At 42.2% G+C, this 20617-nt stretch overlaps 1 protein-coding gene across 1 annotated transcript in view; it reads left to right on the top strand.

The window, feature by feature from the left end:
- LOC136621736 (ADAMTS-like protein 2) overlaps nt 1–20617 on the top strand; it is a 62128-nt gene that overhangs the window by 18269 nt on the left and 23242 nt on the right. The window contains exons 4-12 of the mRNA XM_066597422.1: nt 2212–2314; nt 2529–2674; nt 4086–4203; nt 6344–6424; nt 9593–9768; nt 11263–11536; nt 14704–14947; nt 18393–18484; nt 19035–19161. Coding sequence (XP_066453519.1) covers nt 2212–2314; nt 2529–2674; nt 4086–4203; nt 6344–6424; nt 9593–9768; nt 11263–11536; nt 14704–14947; nt 18393–18484; nt 19035–19161 — 1361 coding nt within the window. The remainder of the gene's footprint in view (nt 1–2211; nt 2315–2528; nt 2675–4085; nt 4204–6343; nt 6425–9592; nt 9769–11262; nt 11537–14703; nt 14948–18392; nt 18485–19034; nt 19162–20617) is intronic.

Here is a 20617-nt window from a genome sequence, read left to right as displayed (position 1 = left end):
GAGCGAGTAGTGCCTTATGCAAGTACCTGCCCGCTCGTCTCTAAAGATTCGGGTGCCGGCGGGGGAGAGCGGGGAGGAACGGGGGGGGGGGGGGGGGAGATCTCTCTCACTCTCTGCCCCCCCCCCCCCCGCTCCACCCTGCTCACTCCCGCAACTTCTAAAAACGGAAAGAAGGTATAAAAAATAGCCCTAAATGTCACGGGAAAAAAAATAAAAAATAAGGCGGTAAAACTGCCACATAGGTAAAATCCTTAAAAGGTATCTGGTCCTTTTGTCAGGGTAAAATTCTAAGTACAGCACCAATCAGGCCCACCCCACTTGCCCCGCTGCCGGCGGAAAGAAGAAAACACCACACGGAGGTCTGGTATCGTTTCTCACACGGGACATGACTGCGCTCTTTATTACAGATTACATGAGATCTTATACCCTTTTGTCTCATCACCAGGAATGGGTGATGGGCTCATAACCATATATGGGAAGTCCGGATTTCCGGCCTGAGACAGTGAAAGTTCAGATGCGTAGTTGAACGGTTGTTATCTTGCTACGGCGCCTCTGGAAAAACAGCCAAGCACACGTCCTTGTGTCTGGTTCTTCCTTTGCTGGGTTTTAAGATACATTTTGTCTTTGTCTCGCAAGGCCTTTGGAATATCTGATGTAAGGCGACAGATTAAGTTTTTTTTTCTCATTTGGAATTGAATAGAACTTGCATATAGGTATAAAGCATAAAAAACATATGGCAATATATACATATACCCTCACACTTTAACACCAAAACACCTTAGTCATTAAGGGGTTAAAGAAAAATGTCTGCCTTTTAATGCTATGGCATTTTTCTTTTTTTTTTTTTTTCTGTGCTGCTTATTTTTTTAAACATATATTTATAATGGTGGGAGCTTTGTTTTCGGATAAAGACCTCCAGATTCTGTACCCCAGACATGGAGTCAAAAGTTCTATCTAGCCACTTTCTCCCCTAGAAGATGCATAGGACTGTACTATGTATGGTTTTATTTTAAAATGTAAAGACTACCTATCATTTCAGGACTAATATTCATCTAGTCTCTCAGAACGGACTATAACAGGGAATTTAGTGTGAACGGTCAGTGCAGAATGCAGGGAAGAGACAAAAAAGGGTCTCATTAGTGGCAAAAGAGGCATTTTTCTCTAGTAAGACACACTGGATATAAAAAGTCTACACACCCCTGCTAAAATGCCACGTTAACAAAGATGAATCCCTTCAGATTTATTTCCACCTTTGGTGTGACCAGAATTATCGGTACAATTCCACTGAAAAACAAACAAATTTTTTTGGGGGTAGAAAAATTAAAAGCTAAAAACTAAAATAATGTGGTTGCGTATATATGCGTACTAGAGATGAGCGAACGTACTCGGTAAGGCCGATTTCGCAATCGAGCACCGCGATTTTCGAGTACTTCACTACTCGGGTGAAAAGATTCGGGGGGCGCCGTGGGTGAGCGCGGGGTTGCAGAGGGGAGTGGGGGGGAGAGGGAGAGAGCTCCCCCCTGTTCCGCGCTGCTACCCCCCACTCCACCACGCCACGCCCCGCCCCCCGGCGACCCCCGAATCTTTTCACCCGAGTAGTGAAGTACTCGAAAATCGCGGTGCTCGATTGCGAAATCGGCCTTACCGAGTACGTTCGCTCATCTCTAATGCATACCCTAAAACTAATACTTTGTTGATGAACCCTTTGAGTTCATGACAGCATTCAGTCTCTTTGGGTAGGTATACCAGCATGAGATATCTTGACTTGGCACTCTTTGCCCACTCTTCCTTTCAAAAGAGCTCCAAATCTGTCAGATTGTAAGGGCATCTCATGTGTAGCGCCCTCTTCAGGTCAACCCACAGATTTACAAGGGAATTCAGGTCTGGGCTCTGGCTGGGCCATTCCAAAACTTCGATCTACTTCTGGCAAAGCCATTTTCTTGTTGATTTGGAGGTATGCTTTGGATCGTTGCCAGACATGTATGGCGCTGATTTTTAAAAAAGGCAGCCATGTTTTTCTAATCTTGCTACTCCTTTATATTGTATGCAGTTACATCACCTTTCAGATGCATGAAACTAACTAGTTAATCATTATCAGAGAAGGTAAATGTTGTGCTTTATCTCTTGTAGGTTCTGATTTAAACAATATCAAGGTCTGTATGTCATTAATGACAACATAGAAGAATAAAACATTCTGTTCTTTCTCTCCAGCTTTGTCCTGCGGGATCAGCAAGCTTCAAGCAGTATCAGTGTTCTGCATTTAATGCTAAGGCCTTTGGGAAACTGTATCACCTTTGGGTACCGCTATATCCAGGTTAGTGAATATAACAATTTAAATGGGTATACAAACAGCTCACATCAAGTAGTGGGACTCCCGTGCCAAAAGCCGACTTGGGTGATGCTTCGTCATTTGACACTTTTAGTGATTACTGAACCATATTGGCTACCGGAACTTAATACAGGAGTATATTGAAATCAGTGTTGTTTTAATTTACAGGTTCTTAGATGTCCCTTTCTCTTTCTCTTAGATGACTACACCAGCATTTCCAGTAAGCCATGCGATCTTCAGTGCAGCAGTACCACCAGAGAGAGGCAACTATTGGTGCCAGCCCATGATGGAACAAGTTGTAGAGACAGGACATATCAGGGAGTTTGTATCAGTGGCAAATGTGAGGTACCTCTGGTATACATCATAAGCATGTTATCTGAATGCTATCTATCTATCTATCTATCTATCTCATATCTATCTATCTATCTACTGGTCGTAGAGTTATAACATTAAAACCATCTGTCCGATATTGTGTAGGTACCACTTGTGCCACCAAAACAGCTTTGACTACTGTCGAGGCATAGATTCCAAAAGACCTCTGAAGGTGTCCTGTGGTATCTAGCACCAAGACGTTAACAACTGATATATTAAGTCCTGTAAATTATGAAGGGGGACCTCCAACGATTGAACGTGTTATACCAGCATATCCTACAGATGCGCAATCAGATTGAGCTCTGGGAAATTTGAAAGCCAAATCAACACCTTGAGTTCATGTACCTCAAACTACTCTTGAACAATTTCAGCTGTGGAGCAGGACACATTATCATAGGGAATACCACTGCAATGAATGGGTCTATTTGGTCTACAACAATGCAACATTTAAGATGGGTGGTACCTGTCAAAGTACCATCCACATGAATGTCAGTATCTAGGGTTTCCCGCAGAACATTGCCCAGAGCATCACAGTGCCTCTACTAGCTTGTCTTCTTTCCATATTGTATCCTGATGCCATCTCTTCTTCAGGGTAGCAACACACATGCATCCATCTGTCCATATGATGTAAAATAATACATTATTCATTGGACCAGGCCACCTTTTTCCATTGTTTCATGGTCCAATTCTGATGGTCACATGCCCATTGTATGCACTTTCAGTGGTAGACATGGATCAGTATAGGCACCCTGACTAGTTTGCGGCTACGTAGCCCCCTAAGCATCAATCTGTGATTTTCTGTGTGTCCAGATGCTTTTCCGTCCTACCAGCATGAACATTTTTAGCAATTTGTGCTATTGTAGTTACCTTTTTGGGATCAGACCAGACAGGCTTGACTAAACTCCTCACATGCATCAATGATCTTCATACGCCCATAAGCCTATGGCCGGTGACTGGTTGTCTCTTTTCGGACCATGTATGGTGGATAGTTGTCATTACATACCCCAAAAGAGCAGCTTGGAGATGCTCTAACCCATTCATTTAGCCATAATTTTTTGGCTATTGTCAAACTTGTTCAGATTCTTACCCATTACTCCAGCTACAGCATATCAACTTAAGAATTGATTGTTTACTTGACAGGCTCTTATTGTCTTGAGATAATCAATGTTATTCACTTCATTTGTTAGTGATTTGATGTCAGTTAGATAGTAGCAATTTATCTTATTGTTGGATTAAACAGTTATAGGTTATTGCAATAAAAAATAACCATCTATAGAATGTTCTAGAACTAACAGCTTGGCTCTGTCCTATATTCTAGCCATAGTGAATATTGCTGTTATATTGTTTTCTTACTTCAAATACTTGTATCTCTTAATATCTGCAGCCAGTCGGATGTGATGGAAAACTATATTCATCCAGATCCTTGGACAGATGTGGTGTTTGTGGTGGTGATGGAAGTACATGCTATAGGGTATCGGGAAGCTTTAGGAAATGCGTCTTGGGTACGTTTTTTAACTATGTGACCAGGATGCAATTGTTAAGTGCTATAAAATATTCTTTGGTATATTTTGACACATTGGTTTTGATCTAGAGCATGTTTTTGATATACTTTATGAGCTAACCATTTATTTGAACGTTCACATTTAGTGTAACGGATCCTGATTGGTCGGACTCTATAGGGATGTCTTGTAGTATTAGGATGACATTGGAAATTCTTACTATAAGAATTATTCTATGGCAGCATTGCCCAATCACCAAGTGACATTACAGTAACACATCTGTAGGATATGTTTACTGGGGTAATCTGAAGCTGACCACCCTTGAGTATCAGTTTTTGCTTAAAATCAAAACATGTCCACTATTATAAGCAGAATTTTCCAGAAATTCATCTTTACAGTCATCATAACATTGCTCCTTTACTGATACAGAACTTCAAATCTCCTCCATAGGGACATCGAGTTAAAGGGTTTTTTTGAGCTGTGAAAAAAATGGCTGGTGAGCAAAATGTGCTAAAATAATAAAAGACCCAATACTTAACCATTTATTTTCCTGCCCCTCCAGCACCGCCACTACAGTGCTCACCACTGTTTATTTGACTTCAGTGATGCCATTCCCATGTAGTCATGTCTCCTTCATAATCGTTGCTCCACAACCTTGCCTTGATTGATAGCTCCTTTGCTGCCCAACATCACTCTCTTTTACATTGAAATCTCATACATGCGCCATGCATCTGTGAGAAGGGCCATGGCAATGCCCAACCTGTGGGCACCAGTGTAAGTTACGTACTGCACATGTCCCGTATACATGTGCAAAACACCGGGAGAGGAGGGAGATTGGTGGAAGAGATTTCAGCACAGAAGTAAATAAAGACAAAGGGTGAGGGACGGAGCGGAGATTAGAGAGAGCACTTGCAGCCTTTGCAACCTTCCACTAGGTAATTGCATCCTCATTTGCATATTGGAATAAACATAATTTGCTCTTTAATTAGACTTCACTCTACATCAATAAACTAATGTTTCAAAATGCCTTTCTCACCTCTCCCCAGCACTGCAATTAGTTTAATATAAAAAAAGCCTCTGACAGACCCCCTTTTTCCATGGCTATATATATGATTTGGAGCTTGTTATCAAAAAATTGGAGCTTTGACTGCAATAAAAGCATCTTAAAGGGGCTGTACGGTCATCTGGCCATATAACATATTTAAAAAAATAAAATAAAATAACGCTTAGCATGCCATAAAGTAATAAAATACATCACACTCACCTTACAGTTCCCCTGCCACTATCCAGTTCTTCCCCCACTGGTCTCAACTTCCTAGTTCCTCTCAACATGGACATGCTGCAGCCAGTGACAGGCTACAGTGATCATATGTCCATGCCAAGAGGTCAGTGACTGGCTGCAACAATCACATGCTAGTATCAAGAGGGACCTGAAAGTAGAGACTGGCAGGAAGCCTCCTCAGAATGAAAGTGCAGTGGATTGGTAAGGTGAGTATGACTTGTTTTATTATTTTACAACTCTCTGAGCCATTTAAAAAAAGTTTTAATTAGCCAGGCAATCCCTGTAAAAAAATAGGCACAGAATGTTGAACCTAAAAATGATATGGAGTTAACCCTTTCCAATCCACTGTCTGACCTCTGAAGACAGGATGAATTAAGGCTGTACAGCTCCGATGTTGGAAGATGTCCGTCGGGGTTCTCTTACTGTATATTGCCAGCCTCTCTGCTGTCGGAGCCTATCCAACGTGTCACCTCATGTAGTACTGGCTTTAGCCAGCAGATAGCGCTGTTGTATAACTGCAGAAAAAGAGTAAGCCCCCTAGGAAAACCTGGATACAAATTGGATTGGAAAGTGTTAAACTGTGGACATTAACTTTAAGCAAAAAGAAGTCATACGAGTCGTAAGACCATTATTTTCCACAGGTGCCAACTTGTAAGCTGGAGCCTAATGTCAAAGCCAGCAATGTGTTTTCTGTTAGGACATATGAGACAAACAATACAGTTCTGTGGAAACACATTGCCTGTCACTGAGTGCTCAGCTTTAGTGTGTTATGACAGAGCTGTATAATGTGATGCTACACAGTGACTGGATTGTACTAATTTATGCAATAGCTTTTCTCATTTTTTTGCTTTTGTATTTCAGGTTACGCACTTATTACAACAATTCCTGCTGCGGCGTTTGACATTCTTATCACGGAGAAAAGAAACACTGAAAATATTCTAGGTGAGAATGAGGGCTGAGGTCCTCAGCTTAGATTCTGCTATTGTCAAATATCAAATAATAGAACCTAAGATAAAATGAACTGAATTGAACTGAACGAGAGTTTGTACATTTTGGTTGCTTTTATCCTTTTTGGATACGTTCTACACAAATATCTCCTTAACCATATAGATGTTATAGTGAAAATGTGGAGGTGCTGCTCTATTTTGTATACCATTACATAGCTGCATGTGTAGCATTTATTCAAGGCAGAACAAGTGTTTTACTTCAGTCACCACAGCAGAAGCAAGTAAAATGCATAATCCCTTAAATTACAAAGTATTAGACCAGCTTTAGACAAGCATATCAGAAGCCGTACTATTGTATACAAATGTGTATTAATGCCTGTAGCTTAGGCAACAAGCTCTGTTTTTTATATCCAGGAATAATTTAGACCTAGTTACCGTAAAAGAGACATGGTTCAAAGATTGTACTGACTGTGAAATAGCAATACCTGGATACACGTTGCACAAGAAAAACAGAGTAGAAAGAAAGGAGAAATGGAGTAGTTATTTATGTCAAAGATAGTCTTACATCAACAGTGATTCAAAATACACAAAAAGAGCTAAAAACTCTCTGGGTTTGCATGCAAACTTAGGAGAGAACGGTGATTAGAATTAGTGTTGTATATAAGCTTCTGGGGCAAACTGAGGATTTCGATAACCTGTTGGTTTATGAAATTGCTCAAATGGCAATAAGAGGAAATACTTAAAGGGGTTGTCCCGCGGCAGCAAGTGGGTCTATACACTTCTGTATGGCCATATTAATGCACTTTGTAATGTACATTGTGCATTAATTATGAGCCATACAGAAGTTATAAGAAGTTTTTCACTTACCTGCTCCGTTGCTGGCGTCCTCGTCTCCATGGTTGCCGTCTAATTTTCGCCAAATTAGACGCGCTTGCGCAGTCCGGGTCTTCTTATCTTCTCAATGGGGCTCCGTGTAGCTCCGTGTAGCTCCGCCCCGTCACGTGCCGATTCCAGCCAATCAGGAGGCTGGAATCGGCAATGGACCGCACAGAAACCCTGCGGTCCACGGAGGGATAAGATGCCGGCGGCCATCTTCACCGGGTAAGAAGTCACCGGAGTGCGGGGATTCAGGTAAGCGCTGTCCGGTGTTCTTTTTTAACCCCTGCATCGGGGTTGTCTCGCGCCGAACGGGGGGGGGGGGGGGGGGTTGAAAAAAAAAAAAAACCTGTTTCGGCGCGGGACAACCCCTTTAAGTTAAGGGTGACTTGAATATGCTTGATGTTTATCGAAACATTCCTGTTGCACTTACTGTACAAGCAGAAAGTGGAATTTGATTATTCCAGTGACTTATTTCAAGGATATGGATGAGTTAAAAAAAATGAATTAACACGGTAGAATAAAACAGCATGATTGTGTGTCCAGTAGACACTATTAAAAATGGCAATCCTAAAGTCAACCAAACTTTATGTTACACAAACTAGCAAAAGGAAGAGGAAAAATAAACCATTTTGGTTCACCAAAGAAGTTAGTAATATAGTAATAGCAAAGAAATATGCCTATAAGAAGTTTAAAGATACTGGAAGTGCAGCTGACAGAGAGTTGCATAAAGTTGTATAAAATTAGAAGAAGGAAAAACACATTTTAGAAATCCTATAACAGCATCATAAATCCCTATGGTGCTGTATGTTGGGTTAAAACCTGATGTTGGTCTGAGACGTTGGTCATAGAATCATAGAATGGTAGAGTTGGAAGGGGCCTCCAGGGTTATCGGGTCCAACCCCCTGCTCAGTGCAGGATTCACTAAATCATCCCAGACAGATATTTTTTCCAGCCTTTGTTTGAACACTTCCATTGAAGGAGAATTCACCACCTCCCATGGTAACCTGTTCCACTCACTGATCACTCTCACTGTCAGAAAGTTTTTCTAATATCTAATTTGTGTCTCCTCCCTTTCAGTTTCATCCCATTGCTTCTTGTCTCTCCTTGTACAAATGAGAATAGGGCTGATCCCCCTGCACTGTAACAGCCCCTCAGATATTTGTAGACAGCTATTAAGTCTCCTCTCAGTCTTCTTTTTTGCAAGCTAAACATTACCAGATTCTTTAACCGTTCCTCATAGGACATGATTTGCAGACCGCTCACCATCTTAGTAACTCTTCTCTGTACTTGCTCAAGTTAGTCAATGTATTTTTTAAAGTGAGGTGCCCAGAACTGGACACAATATTCCAGATGAGGTCTGACTAAGGAAGAGTAGAGGGGGATAATTATCTCACATGATCTAGACCCTATGATTCTCTTAATACATCCCAGAATTGTGTTTGCCTTTTTGGCTGCTGCATCACATTGTTGACTCATGTTCAGATTTAAGCACACAAAAATGCACTCGTAAGGTGCTCTTTTGATATTGTCTCTAGTGTTATGTACCTTAGACCATGTTCACATTTGGCAAAGAAGATGATATGTCAGCAGCACTTCCTCTGTCCATATATGGCGTGGTGATATGAATGCATAGCCACCATGGATCCCAAATCAAGGCTCCAAATCAGGTTAACAAAAAACATATGTGGCAGCATAGGTGGTGTGATAAAACAGCACAATTCCTCTTTATTCCTCCATAATGCACACAGCAACATTTCAACCCTTATGACTTGAGAAAGACCCATAAAAGGGTCAAATGTTGCTGTGTGCATTATGGAGGAGTAAAGAGGAATTTTGCAGTTTTATCATACCACCTATGCTGCCACGTATGTTTTCTTGTTGACATTTGTGTCACAGACCCTGTTTGGAGCCTCACTCATAATTCTATGAGGTAGGAGGAATAGCTGCCTATTATTTTGACAAAACGTAGGTCTTTCAAAAGTCCTTCCATATGCTGGTGGGCAAGTCTAGCCTTGTATGTTCCCATGTAAGTTTTCTGATATTTCAAACTGAACTGATGTGAACTAAGTGTACATTAGAACATTAGTAGTCACCATGCAGAGACGAGTAAGAGAGATTTTGAAATTCGTGAGAAGCCAAAATATTTGTCCCAAGTTTTAGTTGGATACGTGGAAGCAGGTGGGTATAAGGATGTCACATTATATCCAGTTTGTTTCATCTTTTTTCACAGTGGAGGACTATTTCCTATTCTTATCCTATTTCATATCCTGTCCATTTTTCCCAGCTCTTGCAGACTCTGCTGGGAATTTCTACATTAACGGGAACATGATGATGGATAATCCTCAGAACTTTCGTGTCGCTGGGACCTTGGTCAAGTATCGACGACCCGCAAATGTACACAGTGAGGGACTGGAATACCTAACTACACCAGGGCCAACCAACCAGTCCCTCAGTGTCATGGTGTGTGTGTGAGACCCCAGCCTACCTGCATGCCTAGAAACATCTTGATGTAACATCTGACCTATAGCTGTTATATAAAAGTTCTAGACACCATACATATTCAGAACTTCCTTATTTTATGGGAAGAGTATATTTCCAGATTTTGCACCTGGTTGCATCACAGAGAGGATAGATTTAAATGTTTGCAACTTCCTGCTACATGATATGACAAATGGTTATTTCCTTGCCCCTAATTATCACCAAGGAATCGCAGACATTGAGAACTGCAGCGTTTGGGTACTCAATCTGTTCTGTATAGGACACTGAATTAAAGAGATTAATTTCTAACTATTCTGCATTGGTGAACTTCCTGATCATAATAGTGAATCCATGAAGTTGCATAAATGTGTTATTTTTGAACTTAGTTTTTTTCCCAGGTGACTTAGATGTTACAGATGGTAAATAATGCTTAACCTCGATATATCAGACTTTTTTAGAGGCAGCAATACCAAATATGTTTTGTTTTTTTATTATTAAGTATGGAAAAAGGGTTGTTTTTTTCCCTTTTTTTAAAATTAATTAATAAAACTTTTAAAATAGATTTTTACATTTTTTTTAAAGGGGAAATGAACTTGCAATGATTGGATCGCTCCTGCCGTATGATGTAATACTATAGTATTACATTCTACTGTGATCTGACAGCCAATTTATCAAGCCACACCACAGGCCCCCAGCTGCCACAGCAACCAAACAGCACCCCACGATCTCATTGCAGAGGGCCGTTCTGAACCCTGAAACTCCGACCGGGCATATAAAGGGTTAACAGTCACGGTCATCATGAGTGATGATTGCAGCTGTTGCTGGTGGGTGTCGGCTGTAAGAAACAGCCGTCACCCTTATTGCATGGAGCACGGTCGATCCCCCTCTCTACATACCCCGAACGCATAAGACATAACTGTACGTCCTGTGTTGTTAAAGGGTTAAAGTTATGGCTTTTACTTATAATACTCTAGTTACCTTAGAACTAAGCAATAACTTAAATATTGTGAGAGGGTTCCTTGGATCCAGCACAGGATGTTATTCTGAGGCCCACCCTCCACCTATACAGAACCTATGCATCTCCACCTTTCATTTTTTATCATTGTACATTAACATAGTCAATTACATTATTTTAAAATCAATCCATAAGTAATAATTTGATACTTCTCACGTCCCTAAACATAGCCAAGCACACAGAAAGATATAGCAATCAGTGGTTTTAATTCTTAGAAAAATATGGACTTAGTCTTCCAGCTCCAGTAATCCATGAGAAGGTCCTTAACCATGAGAAGGTCCTTAACCATGAGAAGGTCCTTGAGCTCTTTTTGTCTTCTAATATTTAGCCAACATCTACTTCTTACTTGAATGGGTCATGCATCATATATGAATATGGACACTGAAACTGTTTTGTTGTATATGTGATTGGCAAGCATATCTGCCCTTTTAAAATATTAATAGATTTATGTTTCTTTATAGTATTATAACTTCAACGGAAAGATTCCACACATTACATATGAATATACCGTACCTCGTGTCCTAGAAGAACCTCTGCCTCTTCTTTCTGTACCGATACAGCCTGTTCCTCAAGCTCCAAGTAATATACAAGGTGGAGTTCTGAGAGAGTCTGAGAGCCACCTACCTGAGTCTACTGACCCCTTTAACTGGGGGAACACTGAAGACGAAGAACGATCATTTACACATCAAGGCGGAGCTGTAAAAGAGCAAGAGATAGTAGAAGACCACACAGACAGTAAGCTCAATGTTTATTGATCCATCAGTGATATGAACAATACTGTACTAACGTTTTAGACAGATGCGGGAAAAATGCTGCAAAGAATGCTTTCAAAAATAAAAAAAATTAAAATAAAATCACTATTTGGTGTGACCAGCCTTTGTCTTCAAAACAGCATCACTTTTTCTAGGTGCACTTGCACACAGTTTTTGAAGAAACTGGGCAGAGAGGTTGTTCCAAACATCTTAAAGAACTAAACACAGATGTTCTGTGGATGTAGGCTTTCTCAAATGCTTCTGTCTCTTTATCTAATCGCAGACAGACTGAGAGATCAGGGCTCTGTGGGGGCTATATCATCACTTCCAAGACTCCTTGTTCTTTACGCTGAAGTTAGTTCTTAATGACATTGGTTGTATGTTTGGGGGTCGCTGTCCTGTTGCAGAATAAATTTGGAGACAATCGTATGCCTACTGATGATATTGCATGATGGATAAGTATCTGTCTGTATTTCTCAGCATTGAGGACACCATTATTTCTGACCAAAGCCTCAACAGCATTTGCTGAAATGCAGCCCCAAACTTGCAGGGACCCTCCACCATGCTTCACTGCTGCCTGCAGAAACCCATAATTATAGCGGTCTCCAACATTTTGGCGAACAAACTGCTTCCCGTGGCTCATCAGTCCAGAGCACATGCTGCCATTTTTCTGCACCCTAGTTCCTATGTTTCTATGCATTGTTGAGTCACTTGGTCTTGTTTCTACTGTATGTCGAAGGTCTGGCTTTTTGGCTGCAAATCTTGGATGAACACCACTTCTAGCCAGACTTCTTCGAACAATAGATAGGTATACCTGGGTTCCACTGGTTTCTGACAATTCTGAGCTGATGGCATGGTTGGACATCTGATTTCAAAGAGAGGTAAGCATGATGTGGCTTTCATCTACTGCACTAAGTTTCCTTGGCCGACCATTGCATCTTCTGTTCTCAACATTGCCCGTTTCTTTGTGCTTCTTCAGAAGAGCTTAAAAAACATATTCTGGAATCGTAGTCTGTTTTAAATCTTTGCCTGGGAGTGTCTTGTTGCTGTACTCAGTTTTACTATGGCATATGTTCTGTGACATGAAACTGTCTTCCACAACCTCACCTTTGTAGCAGAGTCGGGCTGTTCCTCACCCAGTTTTAAGCCTCCTACACAGCTGTTTCTGTTTTAGTTAATGACTGGGTTTCAACCAGCAAATGAAAATGATGATCTTTATCACCTTTTTGGTGTAATTGGTTAATCATACACCTGACTGTAATCCTACCAAATCCCTGACTTTGTGCAAGCGTACCTATCAGAATTGATGCTATTTTGAAAGAAAAGGGTGGTTACAGTCATTAAGCAATTTGTTAATTTACAAAAATAAATTATTTACGCTTTTACTTCTGAAAGCATTCTTACTTTGCAACATTTTTTCCACACCTGCCTTAAACATTTTGCACATCACTGTATATAAGTTTCTGGTGGTTCCAGGACCTGGAGGGATTTTCTAGATTTCTTGTCTCTAAACCAATAGAGAAAACCCCCAGTCAACCTGTCCACAGCCAGCAATGACAGCCTACATGGAAATGTATGATTACTGGGTATCTGACCACTGGAACCCTCAAACATTAATGGAACGGCATCCAAGTCACCCTAGTGAATAGAGCGTTGGTGCGCAGTTGTGACCACCTCTCCATTCACTGTTAATGGAGAATTGAGTGATACCAGTCCTATAGAAGTGAATGCAGAGTCGGTCACACATGTCTACCACCATTCCATTCACTAGGGAAATTAGGAGCTCACCATCCTTATGATTCCTAGTGGCCCTACTGGTTAGACCACAGTGATCAAATTTATAACCCACAGGGGACATGAACCTGCAGTGGTTTGATCACTACTGGAGTATGATGTAATACCATAGTATTACATTATACCGCAATCTGACAGGCAATCTGTCAAGTCACAGGCATGGCTTGATAGGCAATTTGCTATAGCACTCCTGGGGGCTTTAAGAAGATCACAGGGTGCTGTTCCGGACCCCTGAACTCCAATTGGAGCATTTAAATGCCACTATCATAATTGACAGAAGCATGTAAAGGGTTAAGAGCTGCGATCAGCGGGAGTGGTGATCGGGCTGTTGTGGGCAGGTGTTTGCTATAAGAAACAGCCGGCACCTACATTGTATGGAACAGGATCGAACCCCCCCCCCCCCACCTTCATAAAAACCCTGAACCTCCATGATGTAAATGTATGTCCTGCAGCGTTAAAGGGGTTGTCCCGCGAAAGCAAGTGGGGTTAAGCACTTCTGTATGGCCATATAAATGCACTTTGTAATATACATCGTGCATTAAATATTGGCCATACAGAAGTTATACACTTACCCCCATGGCGCCGACCGAAGCCTTCTTCTGCCTGGATTAGACGCGCTTGCGCAGTCTGCTTCTTCTGTCCCGCTGAAGGGGCCGCTCCTGCGTGCTCGCGCCGCACAGGTCTTCTGCGCATGCGCAGAAGACCTCTGCGGCGCGAGCACGCCGGAGCGGGACAGAAGAGGGCAGACAGCGCAAGCGCGTCTAATCCAGGCAGAAGGCAGCTTTGGTCGGCGCCATGGAGACGGGGACGCCAACACCGGAGGGGGTAAGTATATAACTTCTGTATGGCCAATATTTAATGCACAATGTATATTACAAAGTGCATTTATATGGCCATACAGAAGTGCTTAACCCCACTTGCTTTCACGGGACAACCCCTTTAAGCATCTGAGCTTAAGATGCATTTGAACATATTAACATGCAAGTTGATGGTTGAGCGGTGCAAATATTGTCTTGTAAGACAAGTGAGACATTTTCAGTACGCTGGCACTTCAAGTAAGAGATGTTATCTGGCTGATCATTAAGTGTGTACTAAGTTCTTGCAGAAATGCTATTATAAATATATCCACATGTCTATCTGCAGGCAGAACCATATTGTTTATCCCTGCGCCCCTGCATGAAATAAAACACACATGCCGACACGTTTGCCATAGAGTATTCAAGAACATTTTGGAAACTTTAAGAAATCAGCCTTATAGAGTTCTTCTTGGATTTGTTGCTGAATGATTCACCCTTCTCCATATGCAGTGTCAAAAAGCTGTGTAAATGTCATCACTTCTCAATTTCCCTGTTTCAGGCCTCCAGCCCAGCACAGACGCCCCTCTTGGATTACTGCAAAGTGAAATATGGAGACTCTGTGATCAGCACAGCCACTCTGCTCTCTGCCAATCCCTCTTTGGTGGCAGTCCTGGGGGTCCGACCCTTGCTGAGTCCATGCAGGAAGCAGAACAACTCAGGGACAGCCTGATGTTGCCAGCTGCTTATGAACATCTTGGATCCGTTCCCATGACAGAACCGCTGCAAGGACCCGGGTTAAGCAGGTACGCAGCTGTGCACAGTGTACTTGGACATAAATTGGTATATTCTGTTTTTCTTTGCCTGGCATTATGGATCTAGAATAGAGATGAGCGAGCACACTCGGATAAAGCAGTTACTCAAGCGAGCATCGCTCTTAAGTAACTGCTTACTGGTCCGAGCAGGCTCAGGGGGGTGGCAGGTGTTAGCGGGGGGTAGAGAGAGAGAGATCTCTCACTTTCCCCCCTGCTCACCCCCGCCCCCACGAGCCTGCTTGGACCAGTAAGCAGTTACTCGAGAAGAGCGATGCTCGGTCGAGTAACTGCTTTATCCGAGCTGATCCTACGAGCCACACACCAGAAGAGGATGCATTCACATGCCACATGACAGGGACTGAACAACAGGACACACGGAGCTAGAATACACAGCATACAGCAGCCAAAATGCAACCACTAGTAACAGATAGGAAGCTGAATACAAATACCAGGTATTAGTTGACATTTTGTACAAAACATGAAAGCTAGCGTGCCACTTCATGGCTCCTGGCTATACCGCTAGTCCCTACACTAACCAGGAGTCCAGCAGCACCAGACACAGTTCACACAGCAAGCTGCAACAGGACAGGACACAGATCACAGGTCACACAGCAAGCTGACACAAAACTGACAGAATATAAATGAACAAACAGACATGAACCAGCAAGACACAGATCATACAGCAAACTTCAACAGAGAAGGATTCATGACTGCTCACCCTTAACACCAGACAGAGACTGACCAGGAGCTGGGTTTATATGTGAGCACAGACCCAGGAGATTGGCTAGCAGGAAGAACCACACCCAGCCAGCTTAATCATTAACCCTGAGAGTGCTGTGCTGCTGAAAGCACAGTAGTACAACATGTCTCAGCAGCACACGTACCACTTTGGTTCTGTTCACACATGCATTACAGCTTTTTGTCTTTCTGTTCCAAAAACGGAAATAAACTTTTCCATTTTTCCCTATTTATGAGTTTTCTAAAAAAAAGGGGGTTTTCACTTAATTCTGTTCCATTTTGTTGTCATTTTTTAAATGTAACAAATAGCGCTGCAGACTTCACTATTTTTTAAGTTATAAAAAAAATGTAAATTTAATGGAACAGAAGGAAATGGAAAGCTGTCCAATTTTTTGAAAAGCCATTGAAATCAATGGGAACAAAAACTGAAACATTTATTTCTATTTCTCTTCTCCAAAAACAGAAAACAGTAGTGTGAACAGAGCCTTACTCATAAAATGTTCTGCTTACCAGCCTGATTTGTAACGTAATGTGGCACAGATGTGCATGCCAACAGTTAAAGCGGCAGTTCTATAACATATGAGCATCTAATCCATGGTGTCCTGGCATTCCCTACCTGTGCATGCATATACAAAGTGTTAGTTAACTCATAGCCTACATAAATCTGCGCATGTGCTGATAGGATACACTATGTGACCACTGCCTCCATCATTGCTGTCTTTGAAGGAGTTCTCTAGGGGGGATACCTCAGCAGGACCCTAAAGAACTACTCTGCATGTGCTGGAAAAATATTTGACTACAGAAATTATAGACTCATTTCGGGTTTTGCCCTCTTCCACCCATTCTTAGACAATTCAGCAGTGTAGTAAAATATGTGGTAAAACAAACTTCTATATATAGTAGAACTTCTTTGAGACAACAACTTAAAGGGGTTTTCCAGGTCTACATCGTGAGGATAGGTCATCAACCATTGATTGGTGGGAGTCCTGCCGATTAGCTGATGGAAGAGCCTTGGCATTCGTATGAACGCTGTTGCCTCTTCTCAGGCTTGTGATGTCACATTCATCGGTCACACAACCTAAGAGCAGCTTGGTCCCATGCAAGCAGTAATACCAGGCACAGCTGCTATAGAATGTAGGGCGCTATGCCTGGTATGGACTAAAGCCGCACTCGCCCAAGTGCTGCTGCTGCTTCAGTCAGCTGATTGGCAGGGATTGCTCCCTGATGACTCCTGCCAATCAACTGCTGATGATCTATTCTGAGGATTGGTCATTAGAGATGAGCGAGCGTACTTGGTAAGGACAGATACTCGAGCGAGTATCGTCCGTACTGAGTACCTGCCTACTCACCCGCAAAGATTCGGGTGCCAGTGGGGGTGAGCGCTGTGTTGCGGGAGGGAGCAGGATGGAGCGGAGGGGAGAGAGAGAGATATCGCCCTCCTGTTCCCTCCCCGCTCTACCCAGCCGCTCGCCGCCCCCCGCCGGCACCCGAATCTTTGCGTGTGAGCAGGCAGGTACTCGGTAAGGACGATACTCGACCGGAGTATTTGTCCTTACCGAGTACACTCGCTCATCTCTATTGGTCATCAGTAATGTAGTCTCGGAAAACCCCTTTGAAATTGCATTGAAAAATGGTCTTCTCACAGAAGAAGGCATAGTATATGATGGAAGTGAAAAACGGTCACATGAAATCTGGTCTAATTAAGGGGGTGTAAGAGATAGACTGAAAATCATAAAGTTTTTCATGTCAATTTCTGGTGTAAAAAAGTTGCAAAGTTTTAAAAAGTTTTTAACTTTTCGCTGTTTGCCACTTCCCAGAAAGGTGGCATGGCTTGTTGAGAGGGGCATGGCCACCTTGGACCAACACATTAGTGTATAATTCATGCTAGAAGTAGGTGTAAGTTATACCAGAAATGTATGCCAGATGGGACCTGTGTAGATGCATGGAGGAGCTGAAATACACTTAATATATGAAAAGGCATGCGCCTTTGTGCGCAGACGGAAATAATATGAAGACCTGCGTTTTACATGCCGATCTCAATATATTTTCCTTGTGGTCTTTTAAAGAAGCTTTACTGTACTGCTCAGAAGATTTTTATTTCCTTTGTACACAATCCACCAATATACAGTCAGTAAAACCATTAACCAAGCCCTCTACATTCAGTAACAGCAGGCCACATGGATTTCGGAGAGACACAGCCTCTACTATTGCAAATTCACAGTTGTTTACAAAACAAATTTTTACTATTTGCAAAGCATTGTTTAATTACCATAGATGAGTATAAATGAGCATTTGTCATTAGAGATGAGCGAGCATATTCGATAAGGCAAACTACTCGAGCGAGCAGTGCCTTATTCGAGTACCTGCCCGCTTGTCTCTAAAGATTCGGCTGCCGGCGGGGGGCGGGGAGCGGCGGGGGAGAGCGGGGAAGAACGGAGGGGAGATCTCTCTCCCTCTCTCCCCCCCGCTCCCCCCTGCTCACCGCCGCAACTCACCTCTCACCCGCGCCGGCAGCCGAATCTTTAGAGACGAGCGGGCAGGTACTCGAATAAGGCACTACTGGCTCGAGTAGTTTGCCCTATCGAGTATGCTCGCTCATCTCTATTAGTCATCATATTGGTCACATTCTTGTTAGGGCTCTGATCACAGGGCAGTCCAGTTCCTTTTGTCTAATCTCTACATATATTCTTGCTTGTAGTGATTCAATGTCAAGTCATGACATCAGCCGGGCCGATATGTATCGCTGGAAGGTTTCTGCCTATTCACCATGCAGCTCTACTTGCAGCTCAGGTAATGTAGAATTGCTTCTTCATTAGATTGAGTTAAAGGGTTTCTTCAGGATCGTAACATACATACTGGTGAAGTACTAGAGCTGCAAACATGTTTTAATTATCCGTAGTCCGAACTCAGGGCAGGGAGTATATTGCGTCATTATTTCTTGTTTATGGACAACTAATATGTACATGTAGTAATATAGATTGCATTAGAATTGTGGAGCACCTCTTCATCAATGTTGGTCATAGTTGTTGTTTTTTTGGTAAATTTATATGATTATTTTTTTTTTATCAGGCACAGATTCATTTTATTACCTTAGCCTTCTATTTAAATATGCTGGCCAAGGCAAAATGGCTTGTTGCTGTACCCACTGGCACTCATCTGGGGCACCCACTGGTACCCATCTGGGGCACATGCCTTGGTAGACCTCCATCTACACCCCTAAAATACTCTGGACAATACTGCCAGATGTTCAGTTTTGTTTGTTCTTTTTACTTATCTTAGATTTTATCTTTTATTAGCTTTTGTTGTGGATCTGAAAATGTCTACCTTGGTGTATTTGCAGGTCTCAGTTCTGCATATGCTTTATGCATTCGTTATGATGGGAGGGAAGTAGATGAGTCCCACTGTGATCCGTTGACGAGGCCAGAACCAACTCAGGAATTCTGCACAGGACGAGAGTGTATGCCAAGGTATGAGAGAATAGCATACTGTACTTAACCCTTAATCCACCCAAACTGAATGGTAATCTGTGAAAGACAAAACACGCATTGCTTTTTTTGTGAAGAAAAATAATAAGGTATCTACATTTGAAAGCCACAACTTGCAGATGAATGCTGTTGGGTCAGTATATTGGAGGATACTGATAGTAGACAGTTACAGCATCTCATCATTGAGCAATGGGCGACCTCCTGCTCAGTAGAGTATAAGATACACCTGGTGGCAACATCCTAAGGTCTCTCATTTTTGGAAAAGGGTTTACTACTTAAAGAGGTATTTGGGACATTTAGTATTAATGACCTAACCTTAGGATAGGTTGTCAATAGTTGATCGGTGGGATTCTGTTGTTTGGGATGACCGTATAGACGGTTTCACTCCCATTGCGCCATGCCTCCTATTACACTTCTGGCTCCTTATTGTGGTCAGACTTCAAAGTGTAATAGAAAGTATCAATGTCATTGATTTAAATGAGTGAAGCTATCTATTACACTTTTGACCGTGACCATCAATATGGATATCAGTGCACTGACAGCGGGCTGGAGGATCAGCTGATTGATGGGGATCCAGAGCGGCGGACCCCGCCTATAACTATTGATGACTTATTATGATGATAGGTCATCGATAGTAATTGCCCAGAAAACCCCCTCCTGCCCAAGGTCTTGGTCCTGGCTGGGAAGCAGTTCCCACAAATGGATGTAAACTTACATCCTATGGATGGTGCAAGCTCAGAAGCTAGGCCTGCGCCATCCTCAGTGAGAGCGCGTTATAACAGACAGCTGACCGCCCACTGCAACAGTGAGGGTCGGTGAGAACAACAATTCCTTCTGTTAACACCTTACATAGCGCACTTAGTGTTGATTTCAGCATATAAAGTGTTCACAAAGGAAGGGTGCTTCCCCTGTGATGTTATTGGCCCTCTGCCATGTAAACATGGAGGGCCAAAGGCTGCCATGGCAAAGGGGTGCCAGATAATGGCATCCGGGTCTACCATGGCCTGTGATCACTGTGATTAGCTATAATGCATTGCAGTACTGAAGCACTGCAGCACTGCAGTGTATTATCAGTGCGATCATAGCATGCCAGCTTTAAGTCCCCTTTAGGGACATAAAAAATGTAAGAAAAAAATGAATAAAGAATAAATTGTACACAACACTTTTTATCCTGAATTGCAAATGTTTTTTTGTTTCTTTTGCCTCACAGAAAAATGCAATAAAAGTGACCAAAAAAGCTATATGTACCCCCAAAATCATACCAACAAAAACTACAGCTTGTCATGCAAAAAACAAGCCCTCCCAGAGGTTCATTGATGGGAAATAAAAAAGTTATGGGACTTTGAATGCAGCGATGCCAAAAAAAAAAAAAAGTTAAAAAAAAACATGTTTTTATTGTGCAGAAGTGGAAAAACCTAAAAACAATATATATATAATT

This window comes from Eleutherodactylus coqui, chromosome 3 (genome assembly GCF_035609145.1).
Source record: "Eleutherodactylus coqui strain aEleCoq1 chromosome 3, aEleCoq1.hap1, whole genome shotgun sequence".
Lineage (NCBI taxonomy): Eukaryota > Metazoa > Chordata > Amphibia > Anura > Eleutherodactylidae > Eleutherodactylus > Eleutherodactylus coqui.
This window is presented reverse-complemented; position numbering and strand designations above follow the sequence as displayed.